This window comes from Mauremys reevesii, linkage group 10, assembly GCF_016161935.1.
Source record: "Mauremys reevesii isolate NIE-2019 linkage group 10, ASM1616193v1, whole genome shotgun sequence".
Lineage (NCBI taxonomy): Eukaryota > Metazoa > Chordata > Testudines > Geoemydidae > Mauremys > Mauremys reevesii.
The window spans coordinates 83,496,933-83,520,895 of record NC_052632.1 but is presented as its reverse complement, the minus strand read 5'-3'; the positions used below and the strand labels follow the sequence as shown (position 1 = coordinate 83,520,895).

The 23,963-nt window shown below is 54.3% G+C and overlaps 1 protein-coding gene and 1 long non-coding RNA gene across 6 annotated transcripts; one reads left to right on the top strand and one right to left on the bottom strand.

Annotated features, from left to right (window-relative positions):
* The first annotated feature begins 342 nt into the window (after window positions 1-342).
* Window positions 343-22,455, top strand: ERN2 (endoplasmic reticulum to nucleus signaling 2). Of its 5 annotated transcripts, none has more exons than XR_005585472.1 (23): window positions 343-511; window positions 5,236-5,353; window positions 5,776-5,809; window positions 7,091-7,163; window positions 7,510-7,582; window positions 8,014-8,136; window positions 8,601-8,702; window positions 9,344-9,605; window positions 9,977-10,055; window positions 10,170-10,320; window positions 11,144-11,265; window positions 11,527-11,703; window positions 12,314-12,533; window positions 12,936-13,026; window positions 13,790-13,979; window positions 14,699-14,798; window positions 15,083-15,282; window positions 16,043-16,190; window positions 17,041-17,168; window positions 18,382-18,505; window positions 18,897-18,964; window positions 19,055-19,351; window positions 21,514-22,455. XR_005585472.1 is itself a non-coding variant. In XM_039491509.1 (23 exons), exons 1-22 carry the CDS (start codon window positions 431-433, stop codon window positions 19,274-19,276), a joined length of 2,886 nt encoding a protein of 961 aa, XP_039347443.1. In that variant the 5' UTR covers window positions 343-430; the 3' UTR covers window positions 19,277-19,320; window positions 21,410-22,455. The 5 variants fall into 5 exon arrangements, 3 of the variants coding, with proteins under 3 accessions (XP_039347443.1, XP_039347442.1, XP_039347441.1); XR_005585471.1 differs by having other exon boundaries at window positions 21,410-22,455; XM_039491509.1 differs by having other exon boundaries at window positions 19,055-19,320; window positions 21,410-22,455.
* Window positions 4,899-8,306, bottom strand: LOC120373279. The gene is made up of 3 exons (XR_005585473.1): window positions 8,030-8,306; window positions 7,024-7,133; window positions 4,899-5,638 (listed from the first exon to the last, which is right to left on the bottom strand). It is a non-coding gene; the product is annotated as an uncharacterized LOC120373279 (long non-coding RNA).
* Window positions 22,456-23,963: the final 1,508 nt, after the last annotated feature.

The following is a 23,963-nucleotide window of genomic DNA, read 5'->3' as shown; positions in this document are numbered from 1 at the left end:
CCGGCCGCTCCTGCCATGCGGGGCTGGCGGGGGCTGACGTGGTGGCGGTGGCGGGGCAGGAAACCCGCATCCTGGTTCCGCCGCCAGCGGTGACTCATTAACCCGCCGCCGGCCGGGGCTGAGGGCGCGGGGCCCGGCGGTGCCAGCGGCCTGAGCCTCCCGCGAGCAGCCGGGCGGCCCGTGCACCGCGCCCGCGGGACCCCCACGCGACCTCCGGCGGCTGGGGCTGGCGCAGGCCGCTGCCCACCAGGGCGGCCCAGGGGAGGCGCCGCTCGGCGGCCGGGCCCGGATCCGCCTCCCGGCCGGTGCCAGCCGGAGCGCGCGGAGCTGCCGGGCGGGATGCGGGGCGGCCGGCGGCGCTAGCGGCCTCGGGGCATGGGGCCGGCGAGCAGCATGTCAGCCCCTGCCCCCGCCGAGCTCGGCCACCACGATGGGCGGCGGGAGAGCCGGGCCGGCCCTGCCCGGGCGGCTGCTGCTGGGGCTCTGGGCACTGGCGGCTCCCCTGGCGCAGGTAAAGGCCGCCCCCGCCGAGGGGGCTGTGAGGGGCGGGCCCTGGGGTCACCCCCAACAGGCGGGGGGGGGCCTGTCGGCATGTGTGGGGTGGGCCCTGGGGTCACCCCTAGCAGGCGGGGGGGGGGTCTGGGAGAGCTCAGGGGTCACCCCCACCAGGAGGGGGTCTGACAGTGTGAGAAGTCTGTGAGGGGGAAGCTTCAGGATAAAGCTACTCTGCACTCAGGGGTAGCTCACCCAGCCCCCAGTGGAAACAGTGACTGGGGGCACAATGGCCAGAATGCAAGTTGTCCCCAGGTAGTTTTGTTCATGACTTTTGTTCACGACACTTTACTGCCGGGGCAGGCTGAAGTGAGCCTGGCCCCTCTGTAGTTCTGTTAGGGTTTGTCTACACTGCTGTGGAACACCAGTGGCTGCCCCATATCTGCTGACTCGGGCTGTGGGGCTGTAGAATTGCTTGTGTAGATGTTGGGACTCACGCTGTAGCCCAAGCTCTGGTTCCCTGTGCGCCGGAGTCCGCTGACGTGGGCCAGTGGCAAGTGTTTTATTGCAGTGTAGATGTACCCTTAGAGTCTGGAGAGATGTGTCCTGGTGTTGCCTTCACTCGTCCTATTCCCTGAGAAGCTGTAGTTCAGCTGCAGCAATGGCTGTAAGGTAAAGTCTATTACGAATAAATCTCCAGGGCTCTGGTAGAAACCTCCAGCCCTTTGACACCCGAGGGTAAACAGGAGCCTGAATAAAATCTGGTTTAGTAACTGGTGGGCAGTCTAGCCTTTCAGTGCCAGGGGCGGCTCTAGGATTTTGGCCGCCCCAAGCACGCCGGTCCCGTGGCTCCGGGGGACCTCTTGCAGACGTGCATGCGGAGGGTCCACTGGTCCCGCGGCAGCAGCGGACCCTCCGCAGTCACGCCTGCGGGAGGTCCACCGGAGCCGTGGGATGAGCAGACCCTCCGCAGTCATGCCTGCGGAAGGTCCGCCGGAGCTGCCTGCCGCCCTACCGGCAAAATGCCGCCCCAAGCACGCGCTTGGGTCTGGAGCCGGCCCTGTTCAGGGCCTGGTATAAGATTGGCCAGAACATCTCCCAGTCATGCATGGCAGCCTGAGAATTGCTGGAGGTAAAGAGAGAACCACCCTATTTAACAATGAAACTAACAGGCTTAGCAGCTACTGGGATTGACAGGTTGATAATGATGATTTTGCAGTTGTATGAGCCTGTCTCTAAGGCTTGTGCAGGCGCTTGGGGCTGTGTGCTGGGCTTGGGCAGCTCCTTAGTTTGGGCATCCTTCACAGAAGAGAATTTCCACTGCTTGCATCCGAAGAAGTGGGTATTCACCCACGAAAGCTCATGCTGCAAAACATCTGTTAGTCTATAAGGTGCCACAGGATTCTTTGCTGCTAGAAGAGAAGAGAAGGGCTTTGGAGGAGATGTCAGAAACTCCAGAGTGCCTAGGGAGGGAAGAAAGGGGCAGAGAATGTTATAGTGACTGCCTGCTCAGGGGCCTTTGTGAAATGAGTTTGTTGACAGCCCAGTTTCCATCAGACAGGTGGCTTCACCGCAAAAGCCACCATCTCCATTAGCCCTCTTTGTGCTCTCATCTGCATTCTCAGCAGAGACCAAGGACTGAACAGTCCATGAAGACTGACCACTGCCTGCTGGCACCTACAGCATAGTGGGTGGGTGGAGGCCTATTGTTGAGGTACAGTGAGGGGGAGCTTGCCCTGCTTCTGCCTGCGCTTAACTTGTCCTGTTGATAAAGTGAGGGCTGCCAAGCCAGCACTAAATGTACTTAAGGTTAAACAAGAAGGAATGATAGAAGTGGGGGAGAGAGAGAGAGAGATGGCTGGCAGGGGAGTGAGCACGGAAGCATCTCTGCTAGGTGGGTTGGATGAGAGTAATCTATGGGGACAGAAGGGAGAGAACCAATGGGTTGACCGAATGGCTTTTGAGCTGTGCTGGGTGATGATGGATTTTATTTATGTAGTTACTGCTGGGTGAGTTTCAGCAAACAATGGCCCAAGTCCCTCTCTGGTTTTGTGCCCCCATTGATAGCCTGCACAGCCGTCCCCACAGAGGCTACTGGAGGCTGTTGGCTAGTTCCTGCTCTTGTTCTCTTCACCCTGCCCAGGGTTGGATTTTCTTTTCAGTCTGGGTTTCTCTGCCCTGTCTGGGCTATACTCTGGCGTCTAGTTGTATTTAGCAGACCCTAGGGAGTGAGAGGTGGGAGCTGGGCCACCAAGTGACAGCATCCAGAATCCAAGGCAGATACATGGCCCAGTGAGCCCTCTGGGCTGGTGAGCCACTAGATAAAAGACAACCTACTTCATCACCACCAGTGTAATCTCCTGGCAGTGCCCAAGAGCCAAGCAGGGGTCACCTCCAGATCCCAGGCCACTGTCACCCTTTTTCCTGTAATGCGGTGCCCGAGCACAGCTGCTGTTCCTGCCTTAGTCAACGGAGGCAGTGAGGATGGCAGAATGGCTTATTAACTGAAGCCTGTACGGGAACTGGAAGCTGTGTGGTCTGGTGCTCTGAGCAGGTGGGCTGATTGGCAGGAATTCAAATCCTAATTCTGATTCCTGAGCAGCAGGAAAGAGCAGGTGGTTCCCTCCTCAGCCTAGAGTGCCTTCTGCCCCTCCCCCTCCCCCCCCATGCCCTAGTGCTGTTTGCTCAGCCTCCATCCTGTTTGCCGATGGGTGTGGCTGGCTTGTGTTGGGAAGGTGCAGTGTTGGCATTGGCAGTGCGAGTAATGCACACAGGGCATTGTTCCTGTGGGGGATTTGAACTTACCGTCTCAACGTCAGGGTCACTAAAATCCATGGCATTAAAGTCCTGAGCCAGTATCACTGGCATTTCTGGCAGGAAAAGCAGCCCAGCCAGTTTGCTTCTGGGAGAGGCCAGTATTTGGGTGAGCTTGTGTCACCCTTTAGCAAAGCATCCAGGAAAACAGCCACTCCGTTCTATAGCTCATCCCCAGCAGCAGCAGGAGGAGGAGGAGCATGCTGGTGTTGATTGCCCGTTGGCCCCATGTTAAATTATGTTCTATTCAGAAGGGCAGAAAATAGGGTTCAAACTACTGTGTGTTTTTATTAGTACCATTTGTAGTGTGAGTAAATAGAAAGCATTTTACAAATTCAGCAGGCAGTCCTGCAAGGAACCACTTCACCCACTGTTGAAACGCAGCCACTGTTGGGGTAGATCATGACAGCTACCGACATAGCACAACAAAGCTACACACGGTTGAGGACAGGAAATAGAGAGGAATCCCATATCCAAATGCAACTGCAGGGGGAATTTTGGGAAGTGAAATGTAAATATCCAAACTGGAATTTGGCTAAAAAAAAATCTGGGTCTACATCCTGACTCTTGGGAAAACTACAAGATTTCTAATACATTCAGATTAAGGAAGTAAGGGAGAGGGCATTTTGTGTTTGATTCTTGTGCTGTATAACTATGTAAACACACCAAGCTCTATTGATAGCTATTTTCAACAAATCTCGATGAAGAGTGGACTGAGAGTCAGGACTCCTAGGCTCGGTTCCTAGCTCTGGAGGGGGAGGGTAGGCCAGCTGTTAGAGTAGGAGACTGGGAGACAGGAGCTTTTGCTTCTGCTGCTGGCATTACCAGTGACTGTTAAGTAGCCCGCTCCTTCAGCAGCACAGTGCCTTGTCACACTGGGATGGGGCTACTAGGGACATGTTGTCTGCTGCTGGCCTGTCTTCCCAGCACGGGAAGGACTAATGCTATAGCCAGAGTCTGTTCAGACCTTGCCTTCAGGGCACAGTTTATTCCTCAAATGTGACACTCACAAAGTAACACACACCTGTTCTGACCAAAGCCGGCTGCAGGGGGCCCCTTGCATCTGTGCAGCTCCCTTTTCAAATTAGCTCTTTCAGCCCTGACCCCTTCCAGCAGGGTCTGATTATCCCCTCTGTTCTTCAGAGGGCTCTGTCTCCAAACAGGGCTGGCTAGCCCGAAGACCAGGGCCATCCAGAGGGGGGGGGCAAGTGGGGCAATTTGCCCCGGGCCCCACAGGGGCCCCCACAAGAGTTTTTTGGGGCCCCTGAAGCGGGGTCCTTCACTCGCTCCGGGGGCCCCGGAAAATTCTCGCGGGGCCTGGGCCCCCGGAGCTTCTTCCTCTCCCGGTCTTTGCCGGCGGGGGGTCCTTCCACTCCGGGGCAGAAGGACCCCCCGCACCGAATTACCACCGAAGCGGTACCCGCCGCCAAAGTGCAGCCGGGTCTTCGGGGCACTTCAGCGGCAGGTCCCGGAGCAGAAGAACCCCCTGCCTCTGAATTACTGCCGAAGCGGGGGCCCCCCGCTGCCGAAGACCCCAGGCCCCTGCAATCCTCTGGGCGGCCCTGCTGAAGACCCTGGCCAGTAAAGAGGCAGACACCCTGTCACAAAGTAGCACAGACTCAGTAAGGAGAACACCCTCTATAGCACCAATTCCTGTATTTGTTTTTTTTTTTCCCATGTCTTCCCTCCCGAGGGGTGACCCATTCTGACTCTGCTTCAGTTATGAGACTTGATGGGATTACAGTACAGGGTGGTATCAATTTAGGGGGGAACCTTCCTCTGCCCATTTCTTGACCCATTGGGCACTTTCTCAGTAACACAGTGGAGTGGTTAGCTGGTGTACCGGGGGCTGCGGTTGGCAGGCCCATTAAATGGATCTTGTTGTCCTGGTGAGGCACTGTGTTATTTTTGCCATGTTTCTGCCCTCAGTGTCTCGCTGGCAGCACAGTGACTGTCCCAGAAACACTGCTGTTTGTGTCCACCCTTGATGGGAACCTTCACGCTGTGAGTAAGAAGACAGGCGACATCAAGTGGACCCTGAAGGACGGTGAGCAATGACTCTGGAGGGTGTTTATTTGGGGGTCAGGTCCACTGGGATCACCATTGCCTGTGGGGGTACCCCATCCCAGAGACTCTCCTCCTGCCTGAGAAGGGCTGGAGACACTCCCTCCAGTTCAGATCCTGCCAGTGCTGCTCTGAGCAGGGGACACTGGAGAATGACACCTTGTGCATATCCCAGTCCCAGGGGTCTTGCTGTTTTAAGGGGGGTACATGCACCACACTGGGCAGCTTCACACAAGCAGCTGTGACTGCTCGGGGCTCCCCGCTGGGTCTGAAATGCAAATAGGTAAATGAACTGAGCTTGTAACCATGTGATTGCAAATCCTGCTGTGAATGCTGCCACGTGGCCCCCTCTGGCAGGGACATTAGAGGAGGCACCTGACGTGTCTCTTTCACTCTCTCTTTCAGATCCCATTCTTCAGGTGCCTGTTTATGTGGCAGAGTAAGTATCATCTCCCCTCTCCTCCCCAGGGTGTGCCTTGCAATAAATAGGTTTCAGAGGGGTAGCCCTGTTAGTCTGTATCAGCAAAAACAATGAGGAGTCCTTGTGGCACCTTAGAGACTAACAGATTTATTTGAGCATAAGCTTTCATGGGCTAGAACCCACTTTGAAAGCTTATGCCCAAATAAATTTGTTAGTCTCTAAGGTGCCACAAGGACTTCTCGTTGTCTTTGCAATAAAGCCTCCCACTTGTCATCCACCCAGGCCTTTGCAGTCACTGACTAAGGAGCCCTCGCTGCTCCCCAGGGAGGTACAAAATGAGGAAATGGAGGCTGAGAGGTTGAGCACCCTGCCCAAGGCCAGGGCTTTTTCTTTAAGTCTTTCCCCTTGTACTAGCACTGGTGCCACTTTGCCACTGCAAGCTCTGTCGTAGACAAGGTCCGGCAGCTGTGTCATCATGTAACCTTGCTCACAGCTGCGCTAAACAACATGCTGGCAGCCCCCGAGCCCTGTCTAAACTTGTGCTTCTACCAGTGAGAGCAACAGCAGTAAACTTATTGAGAGACCCTAATGCAGCCAAAGCTTGTGTGAGTGCAAAGGCAGGCATTTGCTGGGCAGATTCTCTGCAGGGTCTTCAGAAACTTGCCATCAAAGCCAGAGCTCACCTCCTCTGGGAGGGGGTGTTTATCTGAGGGGCCTTTGTTAATGGATCACTCACTGGCTCTCTAGTACTGGGCTGCTTGTGTCTCTGAGGGCATCTCCGAAGCTGATAGAGTGAATGAAGCCTGGACTTAGTTATGATTCCTGGTTGACTTTCCTCCCCAAGGAACCCTGAACTGCTACAAATACCAGCAACATAGGACTCTCTTCCCCCACTGCTGAATGTGCAGCCACCTCTAGGGTGGACACAGCAGCTGTCTAACAGCGCACTGAAACACACCACACAAGTTTAGGATGAGAAATGAGGAAAAATTCTGCATCCACTTGAAACTGAAGGGGGAATTCATGGAGGCAAATAGAATGTCTCCAGCTGGGATGTGCCAGGACATCAGAATGGGGTAGATGTGGAGTGACTGTAGGAATTGCTGTGTATTGGACAGACCAGTAGTTCATCTGGTTTGGTATCCCATGCCAGGAGATCCACCAGAAGGCCTCCCTGCCCCCCGTAGTGAACAATCATGGAATAACCTGCGGAGGGGGATCCTTGCACTAACCCCTGTGCGTAGCTGGCTTGTGCCCTGAAGCAGGACATGGCTGGCATTTCGTTCTCCTTCCTTTCAGACCGGCATTTCTTCCAGACCCCAATGATGGCAGCCTGTACATCCTGGGAGGCAAAAACAAAGAAGGCCTGATGGTCAGTACCTGGGGCTAAAGAGTGCTGCCCTCCGTCCTTCCTGGTGGTGGTACATGGAAACAGGGCAGGAGTTGGCAGCTCTGCTGGAAGGTGCAAGGGCCTCATGTTCTTCCTGCTAACCCTCACCCCCTTAGGAATGGCCTCTGGGAGAGACAGCAAAGCCATGTGGGTCTCCTCTCCGTCTGCTTTGGCTGGTCAGCCTCACCCAGGAATACTCCTGTGGCTGGCTTGTCTCTCTGCGTCGCAGGAGGAGGACCCCCTGCTTGGGGAATGGGCCATGGTGCATGTGGCTGTCTCCCCTGGCTCTTTGTCACTCACAGGCCGCTGCACTTTCTGTTTGTTACAGAAACTCCCATTCACCATCCCAGAGCTGGTCCAGTCCTCACCATGTCGCAGTTCGGATGGTGTCCTTTACACGGGTATGAGCAACCCCCCCCTGTGGGAGAGAGGAGGGGCTTTCTCTGTACATAAGGCAGCCATTCCCGCTTCCTTCTCCAGACTGCCATGGAGATGACTCTGGGACAGCCTGGCACCGCAGGGGTTTAAATTAGTGGGATGTGGATCTGTGTGCAGGAGCCATAGTCAGCTCCCTTTTGGAGCCAAGCCAGAGTTAGGCAAGATCTGAATTTGAGTATGAACGTGCCAACCCCTCTGGGACAGGGGAGCTCGCTGGAGGTGGGTGGGGTAATCCTGTCTGGGGGCAGGTGGGAGTGACTGGAGATTGACCTGAGGGGAAGATGGGTTGATGTTGTATGGGAGAGGGCCTAAGGAACCTGCAGAAGCGGTGGCTTCTGAAAGAGGGGTGCCAGGCACATGAGAGATTGAGAGAGAGGCATTTCTGACTTTCCAGGGAAGAAACAGGACACCTGGTTCGTCGTGGATCCCAAGTCGGGAGAGAAGCAGACGACGCTGTCAACAGAGGCCTGGGATGGTCTGTGTCCCTCGACTCCTCTCCTCTACATTGGCCGCACCCGTAAGCCAACCCCGCTTTCTGCTGGTTGCAGGCGCAGAGCCATAAGGCTGAGGGGCCGTTCCCTGTGTCGAGTCAGGCTGCCATCCATCCTTACTGTTGGAGGAGGTTCCCGGTTCTGCTGTGCTCAAGCAAAAAGCCCTGCTTTCCCATTACAAATGGGGAGTGGAGACCTTTGGTTACCCAATGGAAAGGGACAATCCCTGTAGCTCTTCTGATGCTCCTTGACCTCCTGGCAGGGTTTCTCCTGGGGGAGGCTCTCCTCTGCTTTCCTGACTATGTAATATTATTAGTTCAGTGTTGCCTAGCAGCATTGTGGGGTGGTTCCCTTCTGAAGTAGTTAGCAGAATGATCAGCATCCCATTCCTGTTCCTCTGGTCCATCCCTTTGGAAGGCCCCTCATTCTGGATAGAGTAGCCGCCTGAGTTCCAGCATGGTGATTGTAGCTGTTATTGTCTGATCCCCAGAATATGTCATCACCATGTACGACACCAAGTCCCGGGAGCTGCGTTGGAATGCCACCTACCACGACTACTCAGCAGAGCTCTACGACGAGGCGTACGATTACAGTGAGTCCCTGGGCACTGCAGCGTGTATGCAGAGGCAGATCCTGTTCTCAACTGCAAGTGAGGCAGTCCCAGCTTTCCAAAGGGAGAATGGCCCCCCCTCACCTCCATGGTTATTAGCTCCTCCCCAGCTTTGCTTGCACATGGAGCCTTGAAGCAATGCTGTGCCTGCATAGGAGGCTCCCATTTCCAGAAGGATTGATCTGAAATCAGTGCTGCCTCGGGGAGCCGTTTCCCCCCACAATAGCATGCAGGGCAGGGGGCAGTGGGTGTGTGGGCAGCCTTCAGGACTACAGCTTGCCCCACTGGAGAGAGTGGGATGCTGTGACAGGACATGTCTGTCACAAGCGCTGTGCCAGCTGATCAGTGCTCCAAGCTGTGTGCAGCTCTCCTGGGCTGGGGGAGAGTCACTGACACCTCTGAAGGGCAGACTAAAGGGCACACATGTCTTGGAAGACCCCCCTCCTCCCAGCTTTGCTCCTTGCGGTGACCCAGCTAATGGTGCATGCACCAGTAGCATCAGTGGACAGCATCCCCAACCTGTGTGTAACTGGGGAGACTAAAGAGTCTGTGAGAGGCGGTGTGGGGGAGGTAACCTTCCCCAGGAAATGTTGTGGCACTAGCTGCCTTGTGTCTCTGGCTAGAGATGGCTCACTTTGCATCGAGTGGGGACGGCCTGGTAGTGACTGTGGACAAGGAGAGCGGTGATGTCCTGTGGATGCAGAACTACGGCTCCCCTGTGGTGGGGCTGTACATGTGGCACCAAGACAGTCTGCGCCGGGTCCCCCACCTCAACGTGGCCATGGAGACGCTGCGCTACCTGACCTTCCACTCACAGGACATCCGCCTCATCAAGTGGAACTACCAGTCCATGAAAGACTTCTCCACCACCAAGACCCAGCTGCTGTAGGTGTTTCAGGGGCCTTCCAGGTTGGGGCAGGAGGGTAGCAGCATGCTGGGGGCTGCACCTTGGCACCTACAGGGTGGGGATGAGGGTGGCAACGCACTGAGGAGTGCTCTGGAGATGCAGTCGATGCTCTCTTGGGTGAGAGGACAGGGGCTCCCCAGGAACAGGCTACGGTTGGAATTTAAGTTACGGTAGATCAAATGCTTTCCTGCTCCTCTCCACCTTGGAAGGAGCTGGCCATGTCTCAGAACCCGGGGTGTGGCTGGGGTCCCCCAAGCCTGTTTCATTGGGAGGTCTCACTGCATTTATGTTGCTCAGTTTGTCCCATGCGGTGGCACAGGCTGGGACTGACGCTGTCTCTGCACCACAGGCCGACGCTCTACGTAGGGAAGCATGCAACCAGCTTCTACGCCCTGACCTCCTTGGTCCATGAGAGCGTGGCACTTGTGGTAAGTGTCCCATATCTCCTCCTGCCCCCTATGTGCCCTGGACTGGCAAGGCGAGTGGGTGTGAGTGCCACGTCTGCCCTGCCTGGTACTTACTGATCTGTCTGACTCCTCCAGCCCCAGGGGATCACGCTGGCCAGGATCGATGGCCCCACCACGGATGATGTGACAGTGAGAGAGTCCGGCGAGTGTGAGATCACACCAAGCACAGATGTCAAGTATCCGCAGGGCAGCATGAGCTCCCTGCACAACGAGTGGCTCCTCGTAGGTGAGGGCTCCAGGGCAGGACAGGGCATTCCCTGTCCTGTTGCTCTTGGAGACTGTCCCAGTGAGGGGGAGCCAGGCTTGGGGATGTTCTTTACTGTGGCAGAGTAACCTGCTTGGCATGGTACTTTAAATAAAACCTGTGCTGTGATCTGCACCTGCGAAACACTGCAGTGACTTAGGGCTGGATTCCCTTTCCCGGGAGCTAGTGTGTCTGCATCTCTGGCTCCTTGCCAGGAACAGCTTCCTGTGCAGGCATGGGGGGCAGAGTCTCACCAAAGTGAGGCTCACAGACGTACATTCCAGTGAATGTATCATTGCACCCGATTTGCGTGCACAGAGATCGTGCCTGGGGAATAGCAGTTGCAGACAGTAGGTGCATGTGCTCACCCCGATACTCTGTGCACAGCTGAGATGTCAAGTGAACAGTTCTACAGCAGCATGTTTGAAAATCTGGCCCATGTTGTGAAACAGCAGCAGGGTAACCGCAAGCAGTCACACCAGGCAGTGGGGTCAGGCCCTTAGGCTGAGGAGTTTCTGAAGAGGTCACTGCCTAAGCTGCCACTAAAGGAGGTCTTGTGTGGGCCACTCCTTCTCCGTGGTCTGAGGCCGTGGCCTTCCGGGGCCCTTGCCCACTCCCAGGGATTGAGCCAACAGGATGTTGCTCTGATTCCCTTCATGCGGGAGCCGAGATGTTTCCCATCCTGGCAGACACCCCCATGCTGTGTGTCTGGCTGGGGTCCCTGCTGGGCTCAGTTTGGAGCTGTGAGCAGGTGAGCAGACTGAGGTGTGACTGTACTCAGGTGAGCGTTTTCTCCATCCTGCAGGGCACCATGAACTGCCTCCTGTGGTCCATACCACGATGCTAAGAGCCTTTCCGGAGACCCTGAGGAAGACTACAGAAGCCATCATCCCCAAGAGCTCCCCTCCCAGGACTCTGTTTGATGATGTGAGTGGTGTGACTGTCTGAGGGGCTGCCCAAAGGTCTGTGGCACATGGGGGGCACCCAGAGGGGCAAGAAGAGATGTCTCGTGTGCAAAGCAAGCTGGTGTATCCTGGCATGTGGGGTCTACCAGGGGGAGCGAGGAATTGGAGGCATGCTCCATGTGCGTTCCTGCATGGGGGGGTAGCTGTGGGGGATGGAGTCTAGAGCACAGATTGCCTGGGGGTCCCCATTGGTGTAACCCGTTACCCTGGCTCTGTGTTGCAGTTTCTGAACCCGAACGGCATGGAGGATCAGGCCAGCATGGGCAGCGATGGGCGGTACCGTTGGGATTCCACCCAGGCAGAGCAAACGGAAATCTACCCGGAGTCAGGCAGCTGGGACCTTGTGGTCACTGCAGTGCTACTGGGCGGGGTCGTTCTGCTCCTGAGCTTCGGTCTCAGGGTGAATGAGTGTTTCTTCTCTCTGTGGTGCCCCTTGCTGGCAGCTGCAGGAACTGATTGCTGCAGCAACTGATTGCTGCAGCAATCCCCCTGGTTTGGGGGCTAGAAGTTCCCTCTGGTCCCTGCTTGCCCTATTCCTTGGTACACACAGTGTCCTGGTTAGCATGGGGCCATACAGGGTGCTGTACCGTTCCTGTCACCAGCCCTCCCCATGCTGCCCCAGAGGAATCGGCAGCCATCAGTTAACCCTGCAGGCCTCTCCAGGGTCATATTAAGTACCTCTAAGAACCGCCTGTATTACAGCTCTGCCACTGTCCTGAGTCATGGCCTCCAGCACTCCCTGCTGCCTTAGCCCTGACTCTTCCTGCCCCCCACAGCTCTGCTGGTTCAAGGGCCTGGGAGAGAAAAGCTCATTTTCCCATCACTGCACAGAGCCCACCCCCACTGGAGCTGTTTGACCCCAGGAGGGGGTTTGCCAGTTTCCTTCACTGTAATGGGGGAGGGATAATTGTCGCGTTGCTGCCCTCAGGGTGGTAATGCTGCCTCAGAAGCTTCAGCTGCATCACCTGCTTTTCCAAGAAACTGAGACATCCATGCTGTTTGTGCCCCAGAAACTGCTGGAGCAGCGACTGCAGCTCTTGCCGCAGCAGGGACTGCTTTCCCCAGGCCAGGTCTCTGGGGAGAGTCTTCCCCCAAGCTCTGAGGAATCACTGAGTGGGAGCCAGCGAACATCTTCACAGCCGTCACGGAGCTCAGGCCCATCCTCCTCACAGAAGGACCTGCCCAACGGAATGGCCGACCAGGATCTGGCTGTGTCTGGAGCTGCTGAAGGTCTGTGCTGGTGGGCAATGGGGAGGTGCCTTCTGTTCTGTGGTCCAGCTTGTGGGAGGCAGGTTGCCCATGTCCCCTTCCCCAGAGTGCAGAGGGGGCTGTGTTAGGAGGGAAAAGCCAAGGCTCGGAGGCAGCACTAGGTTCTAGAGCTCAGGTCAGGGTGATGTTTTCCCCAAGGCGTTCCAGAGCAGGGCATCAGGAGAGATGGTGCCATCCGCAGTAGGACCAGGGGGTGCAGAGAGGCAGAGGGGAAGGCTCTAATATCAGTGGGGAGACAGAGGAGGCTGGTGCTAGACAAGCACAGGGAAGAGGAAGGAAAGTAGAGATGGGGCGTGAGAGAGGTAAGTGGGCAGTGAGTGAGGGGATGGCGAGTGATGTTAATCCAATTTGCACTCTCTGCAGATTTGGAGCCTGATGTGATTGTAGTTGGGAAGGTTTCCTTTAACCCCAAGGAAGTGCTGGGCCATGGAGCCAGGGGAACCTTTGTATTCAGGTGAGTAGTTCCCCCCCGCCGAATGCCCTGCTTTTTGCTAATGCCGTGTCTGGTTTGGAGGAGTCACGACTGTTTCCTCCCTGGAACTGGGAGCCATGGCAGTAACTTGGAAGGACCGTATAGAGTGGATCTGGCTGGCTCTGGGGCCATCTGGTAATGGGGTATCGAGCTGTCCTGTCTCACCCACCCTAGATCAAATCAGATGGTTCCTGTTGGACTGGAGTTCAGTGGCCTTTGTAGAAAACAAAGCTGGCAGCTACCAGCCCTGCCCCCCTCACACTTGGCACAGCAGGCCCCCCGGCTGGCAATCACAGCCAAGGACTGACATCCCCTCTTGGCTGGCATCTAGACACACTGGAGGAAGCCTGCACTGCACTGTGTCGCCCTGCCCATGCTGTGTCTGCTCTGGTGCACAGAAGGGCTCTGTTGCTTGGTCTGCCTGACGCCGAGCAGAATCCCGCAGGCTGTGGCTACAGCACCTTTCCCCAGGACTGAACTCACTCTGAAGGCCGGGGGGACTTTATTTCTCTGAGAAAAGGCTCAACCAAACCTGGTCCTTCCTGGTGGCTGCAGAGATTTCAGCCTAGGCCCAGTTGTCCTCGTGGTCATGGTGTGTCTCGTGATGTCCCACTGGGGAGCCCTCGGGGACTAGTTCTTGGGCTAGGCCAGAACCTGGGTGGATCTCTTTGAGAGTCTCTTGTGTGTCTGGGCTGGCTGGCCTGTGGGTGGGGTGTGATGGTGACTCTCTCTCTCCTGATCCCAGGGGGCAGTTTGATGGCCGGAATGTGGCTGTTAAGCGCCTTCTGCCCGAGTGCTTTCACCTCATCGACCGGGAGGTCCAGCTGCTTCGGGAGTCAGACGAGCACCCCAATGTCGTGCGCTACTTCTGTACAGAGAAGGACAAGCAGTTCCATTACATTGCCATTGAGCTCTGCTCTGCCACGCTGCAGGAGGTGAGCCAGCGGCTGCTGCTGCACGGTGGCTGTTAGCTCTCTGTCGGTTCTGCTCTGTTTGCGATGCAGTCCAGGTCGAGGGGTCCTCGTGGAACTATTTCATCGCTTGTTTGTCATCGGTTACTAATGGCCCAGCCTGCCATATTGTCTCAGGAGGTAGCATGTTCTGAAGGTCTGAGTGTGGGGATGGGACCCAGGAATTCCTAACTTCCTGTGTGGCTTAGGGCAGGTTGTTCCACCTCTTTACACCTGTTCCCACACCTGCAGAACAAGAGAGAATTGATAATGGGATAATGTTTGCATCACTCACGGGGGTGTGGCAAGGGTCACTGAAGATATACATTTATACATTAGGCACCCGTCTTCATTCACTTGCTTATTCGATCCCCTTTGCACTAGGTGGCAGTGCAGCTAGTGCTTCATCACGCTTCCTGTGCACACCGGGCAGCTAATTGGGCCTGCTCCTGTTCCCTTCTGCAAGGCCTGCAGTGAAGTGTGGTGCTGCTGCTGCTGCTGTCTGCTCTATGAACAGAGAGGTTCTGCCAGGGGAATGCAGACCTCAGACCCTAGCTTGGTCCTTTTCTTCTACATCCCAGGATTTAAGCTGGGAAAAGATGTGGTTTATGGTTGCAGAAGAAAAAGTCCTTATAAATGTCTTACTCTGGTAAATGCAGACCTGGGTGAACTTCCTCTTTGGTTTTTCTCTCATCTGTTGTTAGTATGTGGAAAGCCCCAGCTTTGATCATCGGAACCTGGATCCAGTGTCCCTGCTGTATCAGACCACATCAGGCCTGGCACACCTGCACTCCTTGAACATAGGTAAGGGAGCTCTTTGCCCCCAGCTTTGGTTGGGATGCCTGTTGCCTTAGAGCAATAGGTTCGGTTCTAGTGAATTGTCTGTGGAAGGGAATTCTCCAGCCCAAAATGCTGGTGCAGGACTTGAACCCACAGCCTTCAGTTTCAGAGGCAGGACTGCTGCTCGCTGACCCCGCTGTGCGGTGGCATTGGTGGCATGCATGATGCTCTAGCCTCACCCCAGCCCTCCAGCTTCACAGCCTCTTCTGCAGGTAACTCCAGCTCACTTTGGACGATGTTTCTTTCAGTTCACCGTGACCTGAAACCCTGCAACATCCTCATCTCTGTCCCAAACAGCCATGGGCAGATCCGGGCTGTCATCTCAGACTTCGGCCTGTGCAAGAAGCTGCAGGGAGGACGGCACAGCTTCAGCCTCCGCTCTGGAATCCCAGGCACAGAGGGCTGGATCGCACCGGAGGTGCTGCGAGAGAACCCACAGGAGAACCCCGTGAGTGTGCTGTTGCCATGTCCTCTCAGCCCTGCTTGCTTTTCTGTCCTTGCAGCTTCCTTCCCTGCACCTGCAGAGGATTGCTCATTCTGCCCATGTCTGAGGCTCCAACTCTCAGCTTTGCTGAAAGGCAGCGACTGTGCTGGGCATCCCAGAGGGAGGGAGGGAGGCAGCTGGTGCCTCAGACACTGCTAGAGAATCAGATAGTTTGGCATTAAGGATTTGGAAGTGCTTGTGTTGGCCCCTGTGCTACTGGTCTGTGTGGGTGTCTCTGAGGGCCAGAAGCATGTTTCCTAAAACTCTGCACTTGTTGCTGTTAACTTAAAATCCCCACGAAAGACAAATGGCAGCTAGAGGCCCAACTCCCATTTGAGCCTTCGAAAATCTCCTCTCAGTATTTCTACTGCAGTGTCAGCCAAAGGCTCCAGTCAGGATCAGGTTCCCATTGCTCTAGGGGCTGCACAGACACAAAGAAAGGGACAGTCCCTGCTCCGAAGAGCTTCCAGAGAGACCTATTTGCATACATCCAGGAGTTCTGTTAAACACCCTTCCACAGAGAAGAGTCTGGTCCCAGCAGGCAGCTCGTGCCTATCAGAAGAGAGACCACTAGGTAGTCATTCCTGGAGCTCAAACTATGCAGTTGCCTGGCTAAATCTTTAGCCAATCAAGTGTTCGCTTTCGGAAGTTGAGACAAGGGGGAAGTTCAGAGGCCCTCCCCCCCAACTCTGAGCGCTCCCATGGCCCTGGTTGTGTTTTGCAGACGTGTGCGGTGGACATCTTCTCAGCTGGCTGCGTGTTTTACTACGTGGTGTCAGGTGGGGAGCACCCCTTCGGGGACAGCTTACGGCGACAGGCTAATATACTGTTGGGCACTTACCAGCTGGCATGTCTGTTGGAAGACACTCATGGTAAGGACCCTTCTCTGAGGCGGTCTGAATGTTTATAGAGCTCCCAGCCCTGTAGAATCTGGATGCTGCAGAACTGCTCTGGCCAGGCTCCTCTGCGGCACCTTCCATCTGAGGATCTCAAATCGCTTTGCAGATGTTGATTTATTCTAGCCTCGCTAGCGTGTGTGAGGAAGGCAGGCAGGTCAGTACTGCTAACCCTGTTTTACAGCTAGGGAACCTGAGGCACAGAGAGATGAAATGACCTGCCTGAGGTCACCCAGGAAGTCATGACGGAGCCTGGTTTCCTGATTCTGTCCCATGCTGCAGCCACAGGACCAGCATATTAGATGCCCAGAGGACAGAGACTGCATGTCCACAGCAGCAGCTCTAGAACCCTAGAACCATGGGAGAGGCCTGTTAGGTCGTGTCTAGTCCATTCCCTAATGGCCGGCAGTGGATTATCCCCAGCAGTGTAATCTCTGGGGCTGTAGCTAGTTGAGTTGTAAATGTCTCAAGCAGTGGGGTTCTTCCTTGGCAGATGACTCCAAGCCTACTAGACTTCACTAGCATTTCCAGCTACTTGTCTGAAATGTTCCTTTGCCCCCTTGCTCACCTGTGGGGCGGTATCGGTGAGTCTGGTGTATAGGAGCCAGACATATTTTGTTTTATTTCGTGGTCTCGCAGTGATCTGGGATTCAGTCGTGCACGTTCCCTTTCTGGGAAGCTACTGGGAGTATGCAGGATGGAGAGAGTTAGTAACATGAGTTGAGCTGTGACTTGTAGTGAAAGCTCTGGGCTCGAGGTGTGGACTGCTCCCTTCAACCCTAAGGGTGTTAGTAACCTGCTCTCTGCTTTCACTCTCACATCCAAGACAACGTTGTTGCAAGGGAACTGATTTCGGTGATGATCAGCAACGAGCCCCAGGAGCGCCCATCAGCCCCGCAGGTCCTCATGCATCCCTTCTTCTGGAGTCGGGAGAAGCAGCTGCAGTTCTTCCAGGTGAGAACCCTCTGGTTGAGCAGGGTGGATCCCAGTCCTTCTGTCCCCATTTCCAAATTCAGCAATTAAAGCTCTGTTCTGTGACATCAGAAAACAAGCTGTTTGGTGCTTTTCCTGTAGCCCGGGATTCTGGCTGGCCCCAGCTGGTTCTGTGCTCTCTGGTTATAAAATCTACCCCTGCAATGACTCTGCCTTTTTGTGAGCAGGGCTCCTTCTGTTCCAGGATTCTTTAGCTGCGGGATCCGTTCCATGAATCTGCAGATTCTGAGTTTTCATTTAAGACAAGCAACCAACACTGTTTCTATCCCTTTTGGTTACAAAGATCTTGAAAATATGATCAGAGCATAACCAACACAGTGCTGTCTTCCTGAGTCTGCAACGAGCCTGAAACAAAAGCTCTGAGAGGTGTGAACTGTCCCCTTTAGCTCACTGAAGTATTGGCTCTGAAACCTAAAGATGACAGTTTTTCACTGCTGATCAATTTTTCAGAAACATCCAGCTAATATGGTGATCCCACAGCCCCAAACTGCTCCCTGTGCTGTTCAAGGTGCCAAAAGCCCCAGCTGTCCCCTAGCCAGTTGTCAAATCTCCAGCATCCCACCTTCATTGTCAGTACAGAACTCTGCAGCACTCCGAAAACTGACAACGTGGAGAGGATCAGATAGATTGAATTGAATGCAAAAATAAACAAAACAGACTGTTGCTGATTGGATCATACACACACCCCTTTTAAGCTAAAAGAATTCAGGGTCCTTGCCATAGAATGTAGGTCCAGCCAGCTGTCTGCAGAGGGGGCTTTAATTGTGAGCCACTGACTTTCATGAAAGGAGAGTGAAAAGCTCTCTCTCAGGTTTGTGGGCGGTGATGCTGCAGAGGGAAGGGCCTTGGCGTGGAGCCATCTCTCCTCTATAAAAAACAGTTTCAAATACCTCATCTCACCGTGATGGATGCTGGGGCCTGTCAGGGGTCAGGTTTCTGCTAGACCTCATTGCAGCCAACTGTGGGGGGCCTCTCCCAGAATCCTCCGGGTCCCAGCCGATAGGCCTGTCCTGTAGGTGGACCGTGCTGCTAAGTTCCGTTGTCACCCAGTGTTGAGCAGAACTAGCCCTACATCCCTTTAGTGTCCATAAGCCTTTGGAAAATGTCAGCACTGGAGCTCCTCCATGGCAAAGTGAGGTTTCCATTGACTCCCTCCCCCCTCTCTGGATTTCAGGACGTCAGCGACCGTATTGAGAAGGAACCTGCCGAGGGACCCATTCTTACTGCCTTGGAGTCCGGGGGGCGCTCGGTCGTGAGATTGAATTGGAGAGCTCACATCTCTGTCCCGCTGCAGACAGGTAAAGGCTCAGGTGTCAGGCTCGCCGCTTGGCAGTAACCTCACAGAGCCGTTTCATGCTGAGCCACGTGGAGCATTTGCATGGAGCTTTCCAGTGCTCATGTCGTGCTCTCATGTAATGACAGCAGTCACTTCCTGGCAGCTAGAAATCAAATGACCAGCACTGAAACCCATGGACCCAGAATGGATGATGGATCCAGCTAGCCCTTCCCCTCAACAGGGCTTTGTTCTGCCCGGTCTTAAATGCCCCAAGCAGATCTCCCTCGAGAGACGGTCCCACAGCCCAGTGCATCTCCCCACTGGGAAATCATTCCAGCCCTGATGCCCTGTTAGCAAATTACTGCAGAGACCCAACATTGCTGATGCTTATTTGGGTCTCTTGTTGTTTCCAGACTTGAGGAAGTTCCGAACATACAAGGGCAGTTCAGTACGTGACCTTCTGCGGGCCATGAGGAACAAGGTACTGTCACCCCCCAGCAGCGTGAGGTCCAGTATGCCCCGTGCAGTGACCCCCAGGTAATGGTGTTTAATCTCACTGTTTCCCATGTAGAAGCATCACTACCACGAGCTGCCAACAGACGTCCAGGAGACTCTTGGGGCTGTTCCTGATGAGTTTGTTCAGTACTTTACTTCTCGTTTCCCCCAGTTGCTGCTTCACACACACAGAGCCATGCAGATCTGTGCCACAGAGAGGCTCTTCCACCCCTATTATCATCAGCAGCCAGGAGACCTTGGAAATGAGTGGAGAAGCCACACCTGGGAGAGAACTTAGAGTGAAGGCCTGTGCTGCCAAGGTTGCTCTCTGGTGCTGCCAAGGTGAATCCTGCAGGAACAGGGATCCCAGCAGGTGGGGCTCAGACAACATGTGCCTCAATTTTATCTTTTTTTAATGCAGAGATTTCTGCAGGATTTTATCCCGCTGACTAAGCTGCCAGGACCTAGCGCAGCTTCACAACCCCACCAGCCACCCTAAACTGGTTCTGGAGCTCCACTTCCCCTGGAGAGCAGCTGGATGGCATCTCCGGACGCTCCCTGGCACTAGCACGCTGGGGATGTCACTGCCTACCTTTCCAGGGAGAGGCCTGTGGTGGGAACCCAAGGGCGTTTTCTCGGCGGTTCCTGGGTGGTTTGTCTCTCTGGGGCTGCTCCTTCAATCACCCAGAGCCCGACTCCTCATCTGTGGGGAAACAGAGAGACTCTGGAAGTGGGGTGGAAGGGAGTGAGGCCCCTCTCTGGAATGTCTTTTAAATGAAAATGGTATTGGCCGTGCTATTTACAGGACGTTACTGTAGCTCTTCCCAGTGCTGGGCAGCTGCAGTCCAGGGCAGAACCAGGACTTGTCAATGGTTCTGTGGCCAGTCCGAGAGGTCCTCTTGCTGCTTCTCTTCACACGTGTGCTGGTTGGGCATGGGGTCCCACGGTAGTTAGTTGATCTCAGTAAGCTTGCAGTTCCACAGCTCCTCTACAGTCCCCTGAATCATCTGGGCTAGAACCCTTCCCCTTAGCAGAGCGCCTCTTAAACTGTCTAGAGTCTAAGAGCTGTCTTGGCCTGACGATCCCAACCCTAACACCTCCGTTTGCTGGCTCAGCCAGAGACTGGCCCGAATGTCCTGTTTCCATCCTGCTCATTCTCTGCCACTATTGATCCTGAATCATTTCAGAGAATGAAAAATCTCTCCCAGGGAGGTGACATGTCCCGAGGAGTCTGAGCAGATTGTAGCGCCTTGTGGGAAATGGGTTTGTCAGTGGGACCGGGGCCACCGAGGGCAGCAGCTAGGGACATGTATAGAACCGTTGATTTCTGCTTCATGGACATTCACCTGTTTGACCCAGGCTGTAGTGTCCCAGCTAGATAACAGCACGCAGTGTGGGCTTGAAGCAGACGGGGAAGCACAGGCTGTGCACACCCAGCGTGCAGCCACTTCTCTCAGCCATGACGTGTGCCTGGCCCTGACTGAGGCCTGGTCACTAAGTGTAAAGCTTTAAATCCAGACTGGATTGGTGTGACTGCCAAGCAGAGCCATCCCTGAAGGGGTAGGTATGTGCATGCGCACACTCGCCTGTAGACACGGTCTCTCTTTTTTCTCGGGAATATCTGAATGGATTTTATCCAAACGTAAATGTTTGGTTTAAGCTCCGTCATGAGACATTTCAGCTCAGAAGATAATTGGAGCGGGGGGATTAGAATGGAAGAGACATCTCCTGTAGGGCTGTAGCGTGGCAATCATCACACCACCCGCTGCATCGAGATGCTTTACCATTTTTAATTGAAAATGTTTTAGCCTATTTATATTTTGTTTCCAAGACACTGTCTTTCCTGTGCCAGCCCTTAAGCATCAGAATGGGAAACAGCAAGGTCCTCTGTTGCCTGTATGCATCTGATGCAGCAAACTTTTCTCTCATTGATTCCTTTCTGTGCTGGTCTGTTGGAAGCTGGGGTCTGTTTGATTGTCTATTTAAAACTTCAATGTGAATGGCAGGACTGATGTGGTCTTGACACTGGATGTGGTCTTATGCCCTGGCTGGACAACATACCCGCCTGGCATTTGGGCTGGGTTTTTGGTCCACTATCTACAGAAGATGTAGGCCACCGGCAGTGCTGAAATGAGAGGTTTCTCTCTCTCTCTCACCAAGGCTCTTCCCCACTGTTTTATGGCCCAGTAGAAGTCACTGGGGCTGGACCGAGTGGATTTGTAGAAGCTCAGCTTACAGGATGTAACCTCAGGGCCTGGGTGCAGGAGCACCTCCTGTTGCCTCTTTTCTGCCCCACCTGGCCCATTAAAGGAGTGGAGTTGCCCAGCTCTGGAGGCAGGTAGGAGGGGATGCTCTAGGGAACATCTCAACAGAATCTCAGTGATGAAGTCCCTGTGTCTCTGGCTGAGTCAAATGCTTTCTCCATTCTCAGTCTGCAGCAGCCCATATTCATCACAGCTCACGGGCTTGAAGGTCTCAGATGGATGCGTGATGTCACATCTATGGAACCCCAAGTGATTGTTTCCCGTTTTATAGGGGATGCTGCTGTTCACAAGGAGCCCTTTGTATAGAGAGGGCCTCCTCATCTGTGCAGAGAGCCCGTCCCTTGGAGCGTAAGGTGTACCTGGCCTCCCCCACTCCCAGGGCCTTCAAGAATCTGGAGAAATGGCCACAGCTTCCAAATTCTTTGGTTGTGAGGATCCTTTTGTAGCTGCTCTGGCTGTAGCATCTTGGCAGCATCTGATCTGAAATCTCTTCACCATGGAGGCAGAATCTGACCCTTGCCCAAGAGAACATGGAGGTGGAGGTAGCATTTTTTCCTCCTTCTGGGACCCAGTCAGTGAGCAGGTCTGGCCTGCCTGGAGGCAGAATTCTCTGCAGGACTGGGGTCTTGAGTGATGAATTACAAACTAGATGTTTCTAACTCCTTCTCAAGGGCCTGAGTCAAGAAATGGGGGAGGAGAGATTACTGGAGCCTTCCCACTAACAAGGCATGCTCCAGCCCTGCAAGGACAGAAAAATACCCCTTCAGCAGAGGTGGGATGTGGGCATCCTTGAGGTCAGACCTTCTATCCCCAGAGCCTGGGAGCAGGGTTTCACTCCACTGGGACGCAGCCCTGGCTAGACTTCAACTCGCATGCAGTTTCCACTGATCCCAACTGGAGCCAGTGTGGGAGGAAGAATTGATAATGGGTCTCTAAGCCCCTTCTGCATTCAGCAGCCTATAGATAACTCATGCCACTATTGCTGCTGGGTCTGGGGGCCCCAGGCCTGAATATCTCCTGCTAGCTCTGCTCCCCTGGGCTGTGCTTTCCTCTCTAGGGGCATGGGTTTTGTATGCTTTGATTTAGCTTTGTGGGTGTTGGGGGTCTGTTCCTTTGGTGACAATCAGTTTGTACCTGGTGTATATTCAGAACATTTTATATGGCAGAGATTATTTTATACAAAATGTTGTAAATAAAAATTGTTTTGAAAGTTTGGACTTGTTAAAATTGGGAAGAAACTCAGCCCTGAGTGCTGGCTGAAAGCCCTGCTTAGGAGCTGCGTCACCAAACGAAAGGGCCAGGGATAGGTAGTGAGGCCCCAAAATGTACATGTTCAGCCCTGCCAGAGTTGAGTCCTTTTGGCTCCTCAGTGACCCACCCAACACTGCTCAGGCTAAATGACAGAACTGCCTTCTAAGAGTACTTGAGACCTGGGCCCAATCCAGGTAGCTATTGTCCTCTTGAGTGATTGACCAGATGATCAAAAATGGGGGGGAGGATCCTGCTCTGGAAATTGTGATGGTTTGGGCAGAAAGTTTGAATATTGAACAATGTTGGGCAAAAGCTGCAGCCTTGGAAGTGTCACCGTGGTGCATTGTGTTCCCATTCTCCTTCAGAGGTCAGGCTGCCTGGTTGGACTGCATCTCCCAAGATCCACCAAGCTCTCTGCTCTGGGAGAGGGGAGGCAGTGCATCATGGGAGATGTAGTCAGGCCAGGGAGCTCAGCCCATATGGGGGAACAAGGCACCATTTCCAAATTGAAATGTCTTTCTTCAGATCTGAAGTTTTGGATTTCTCAGAAAAGAGACAGAGAAAACAGCCATTTCTCACAACTATCTTCACTGAATTCTCCATTGGATTTGATAGAAAAGAGACAGAGAAGGTAACAGCCATTTCTCACAACTATCTTCACTGGGACAAGGCAGACTGACTGCTCCTCTGTTTTGACAGGAACTCCCCCAACCTTGTCTGTGGAGACAGCAGGAAGGGGCAGTGATCACTTCATAGAGAGCTGCCCTACACAGGTTCTTCAGGGATGACCCTTCATCCTAAAGCATGTACAGACTTCACCCCTTGCCCCTGAACAGCAGAGTTAAGCAAGGAAAAGACAAAACCTGTCACTCAGTTCCCCAAGGGAAGGGGAAGAGAAGAATTACTCTGTTAGGTTGGAGGAACTTCAGGTGATGGGCAGAGCAGTTCCTGCTGCCCCCCAGAGCTCCCAATACTGCATCTGTGGAGACAGCAGGAAGGGGCATCAAAACCTCCTGCAGCTGTGGTGCCACACAGGTTCTTCAGGGATGACCCTTCATCCTAAAGCATGTACAGACCTCACCCCTTGCCCCTGAACAGCAGAGTTAAGCAAGGAAAAGACAAAACCTGTAACTCAGTTCCCCAAGGGAAGGGGGAGAGAAGAATTACTCAGGTTGGCCTCAAATGGGCAGAGGGGCTCCCTTGTCCCTTCTAAAACCCACTGTGGGAGGAGGGCACAGATCATTTGTTACTCCTGCAACACAGCCACAAGCCGTGAGGCAAGGCCTCTTCCTGTTCTTATGGGGACAGACGCCAGCAATACAACGGCCACCACACTGCCTAGCTAGAGGGCGAGAACTAGCTCACTTACATGCCTGCCCAAGAACTAACTGCAGTCCTGGCCTTTCTTTCATATGCTGCAGGGTGCTTGTCTTGACCCCCCCAGGACTGCTGCAGCAGGCAGGGGGAGCC

What these genes read in the sequence shown, in the direction of transcription:
- ERN2 (XM_039491509.1), top strand. Translation starts at nt 431, where the DNA reads ATGGGCGGCGGGAGAGCCGGGCCGGCCCTGCCCGGGCGGCTGCTGCTG. An exon ending in GCTCTGCCACGCTGCAGGAG is followed by an intron (nt 13,980 to 14,698) that starts GTGAGCCAGCGG and finishes ATCTGTTGTTAG; the next exon opens with TATGTGGAAAGCCCCAGCTT. An exon ending in AGAACCCACAGGAGAACCCC is followed by an intron (nt 15,283 to 16,042) that starts GTGAGTGTGCTG and finishes TGTGTTTTGCAG; the next exon opens with ACGTGTGCGGTGGACATCTT.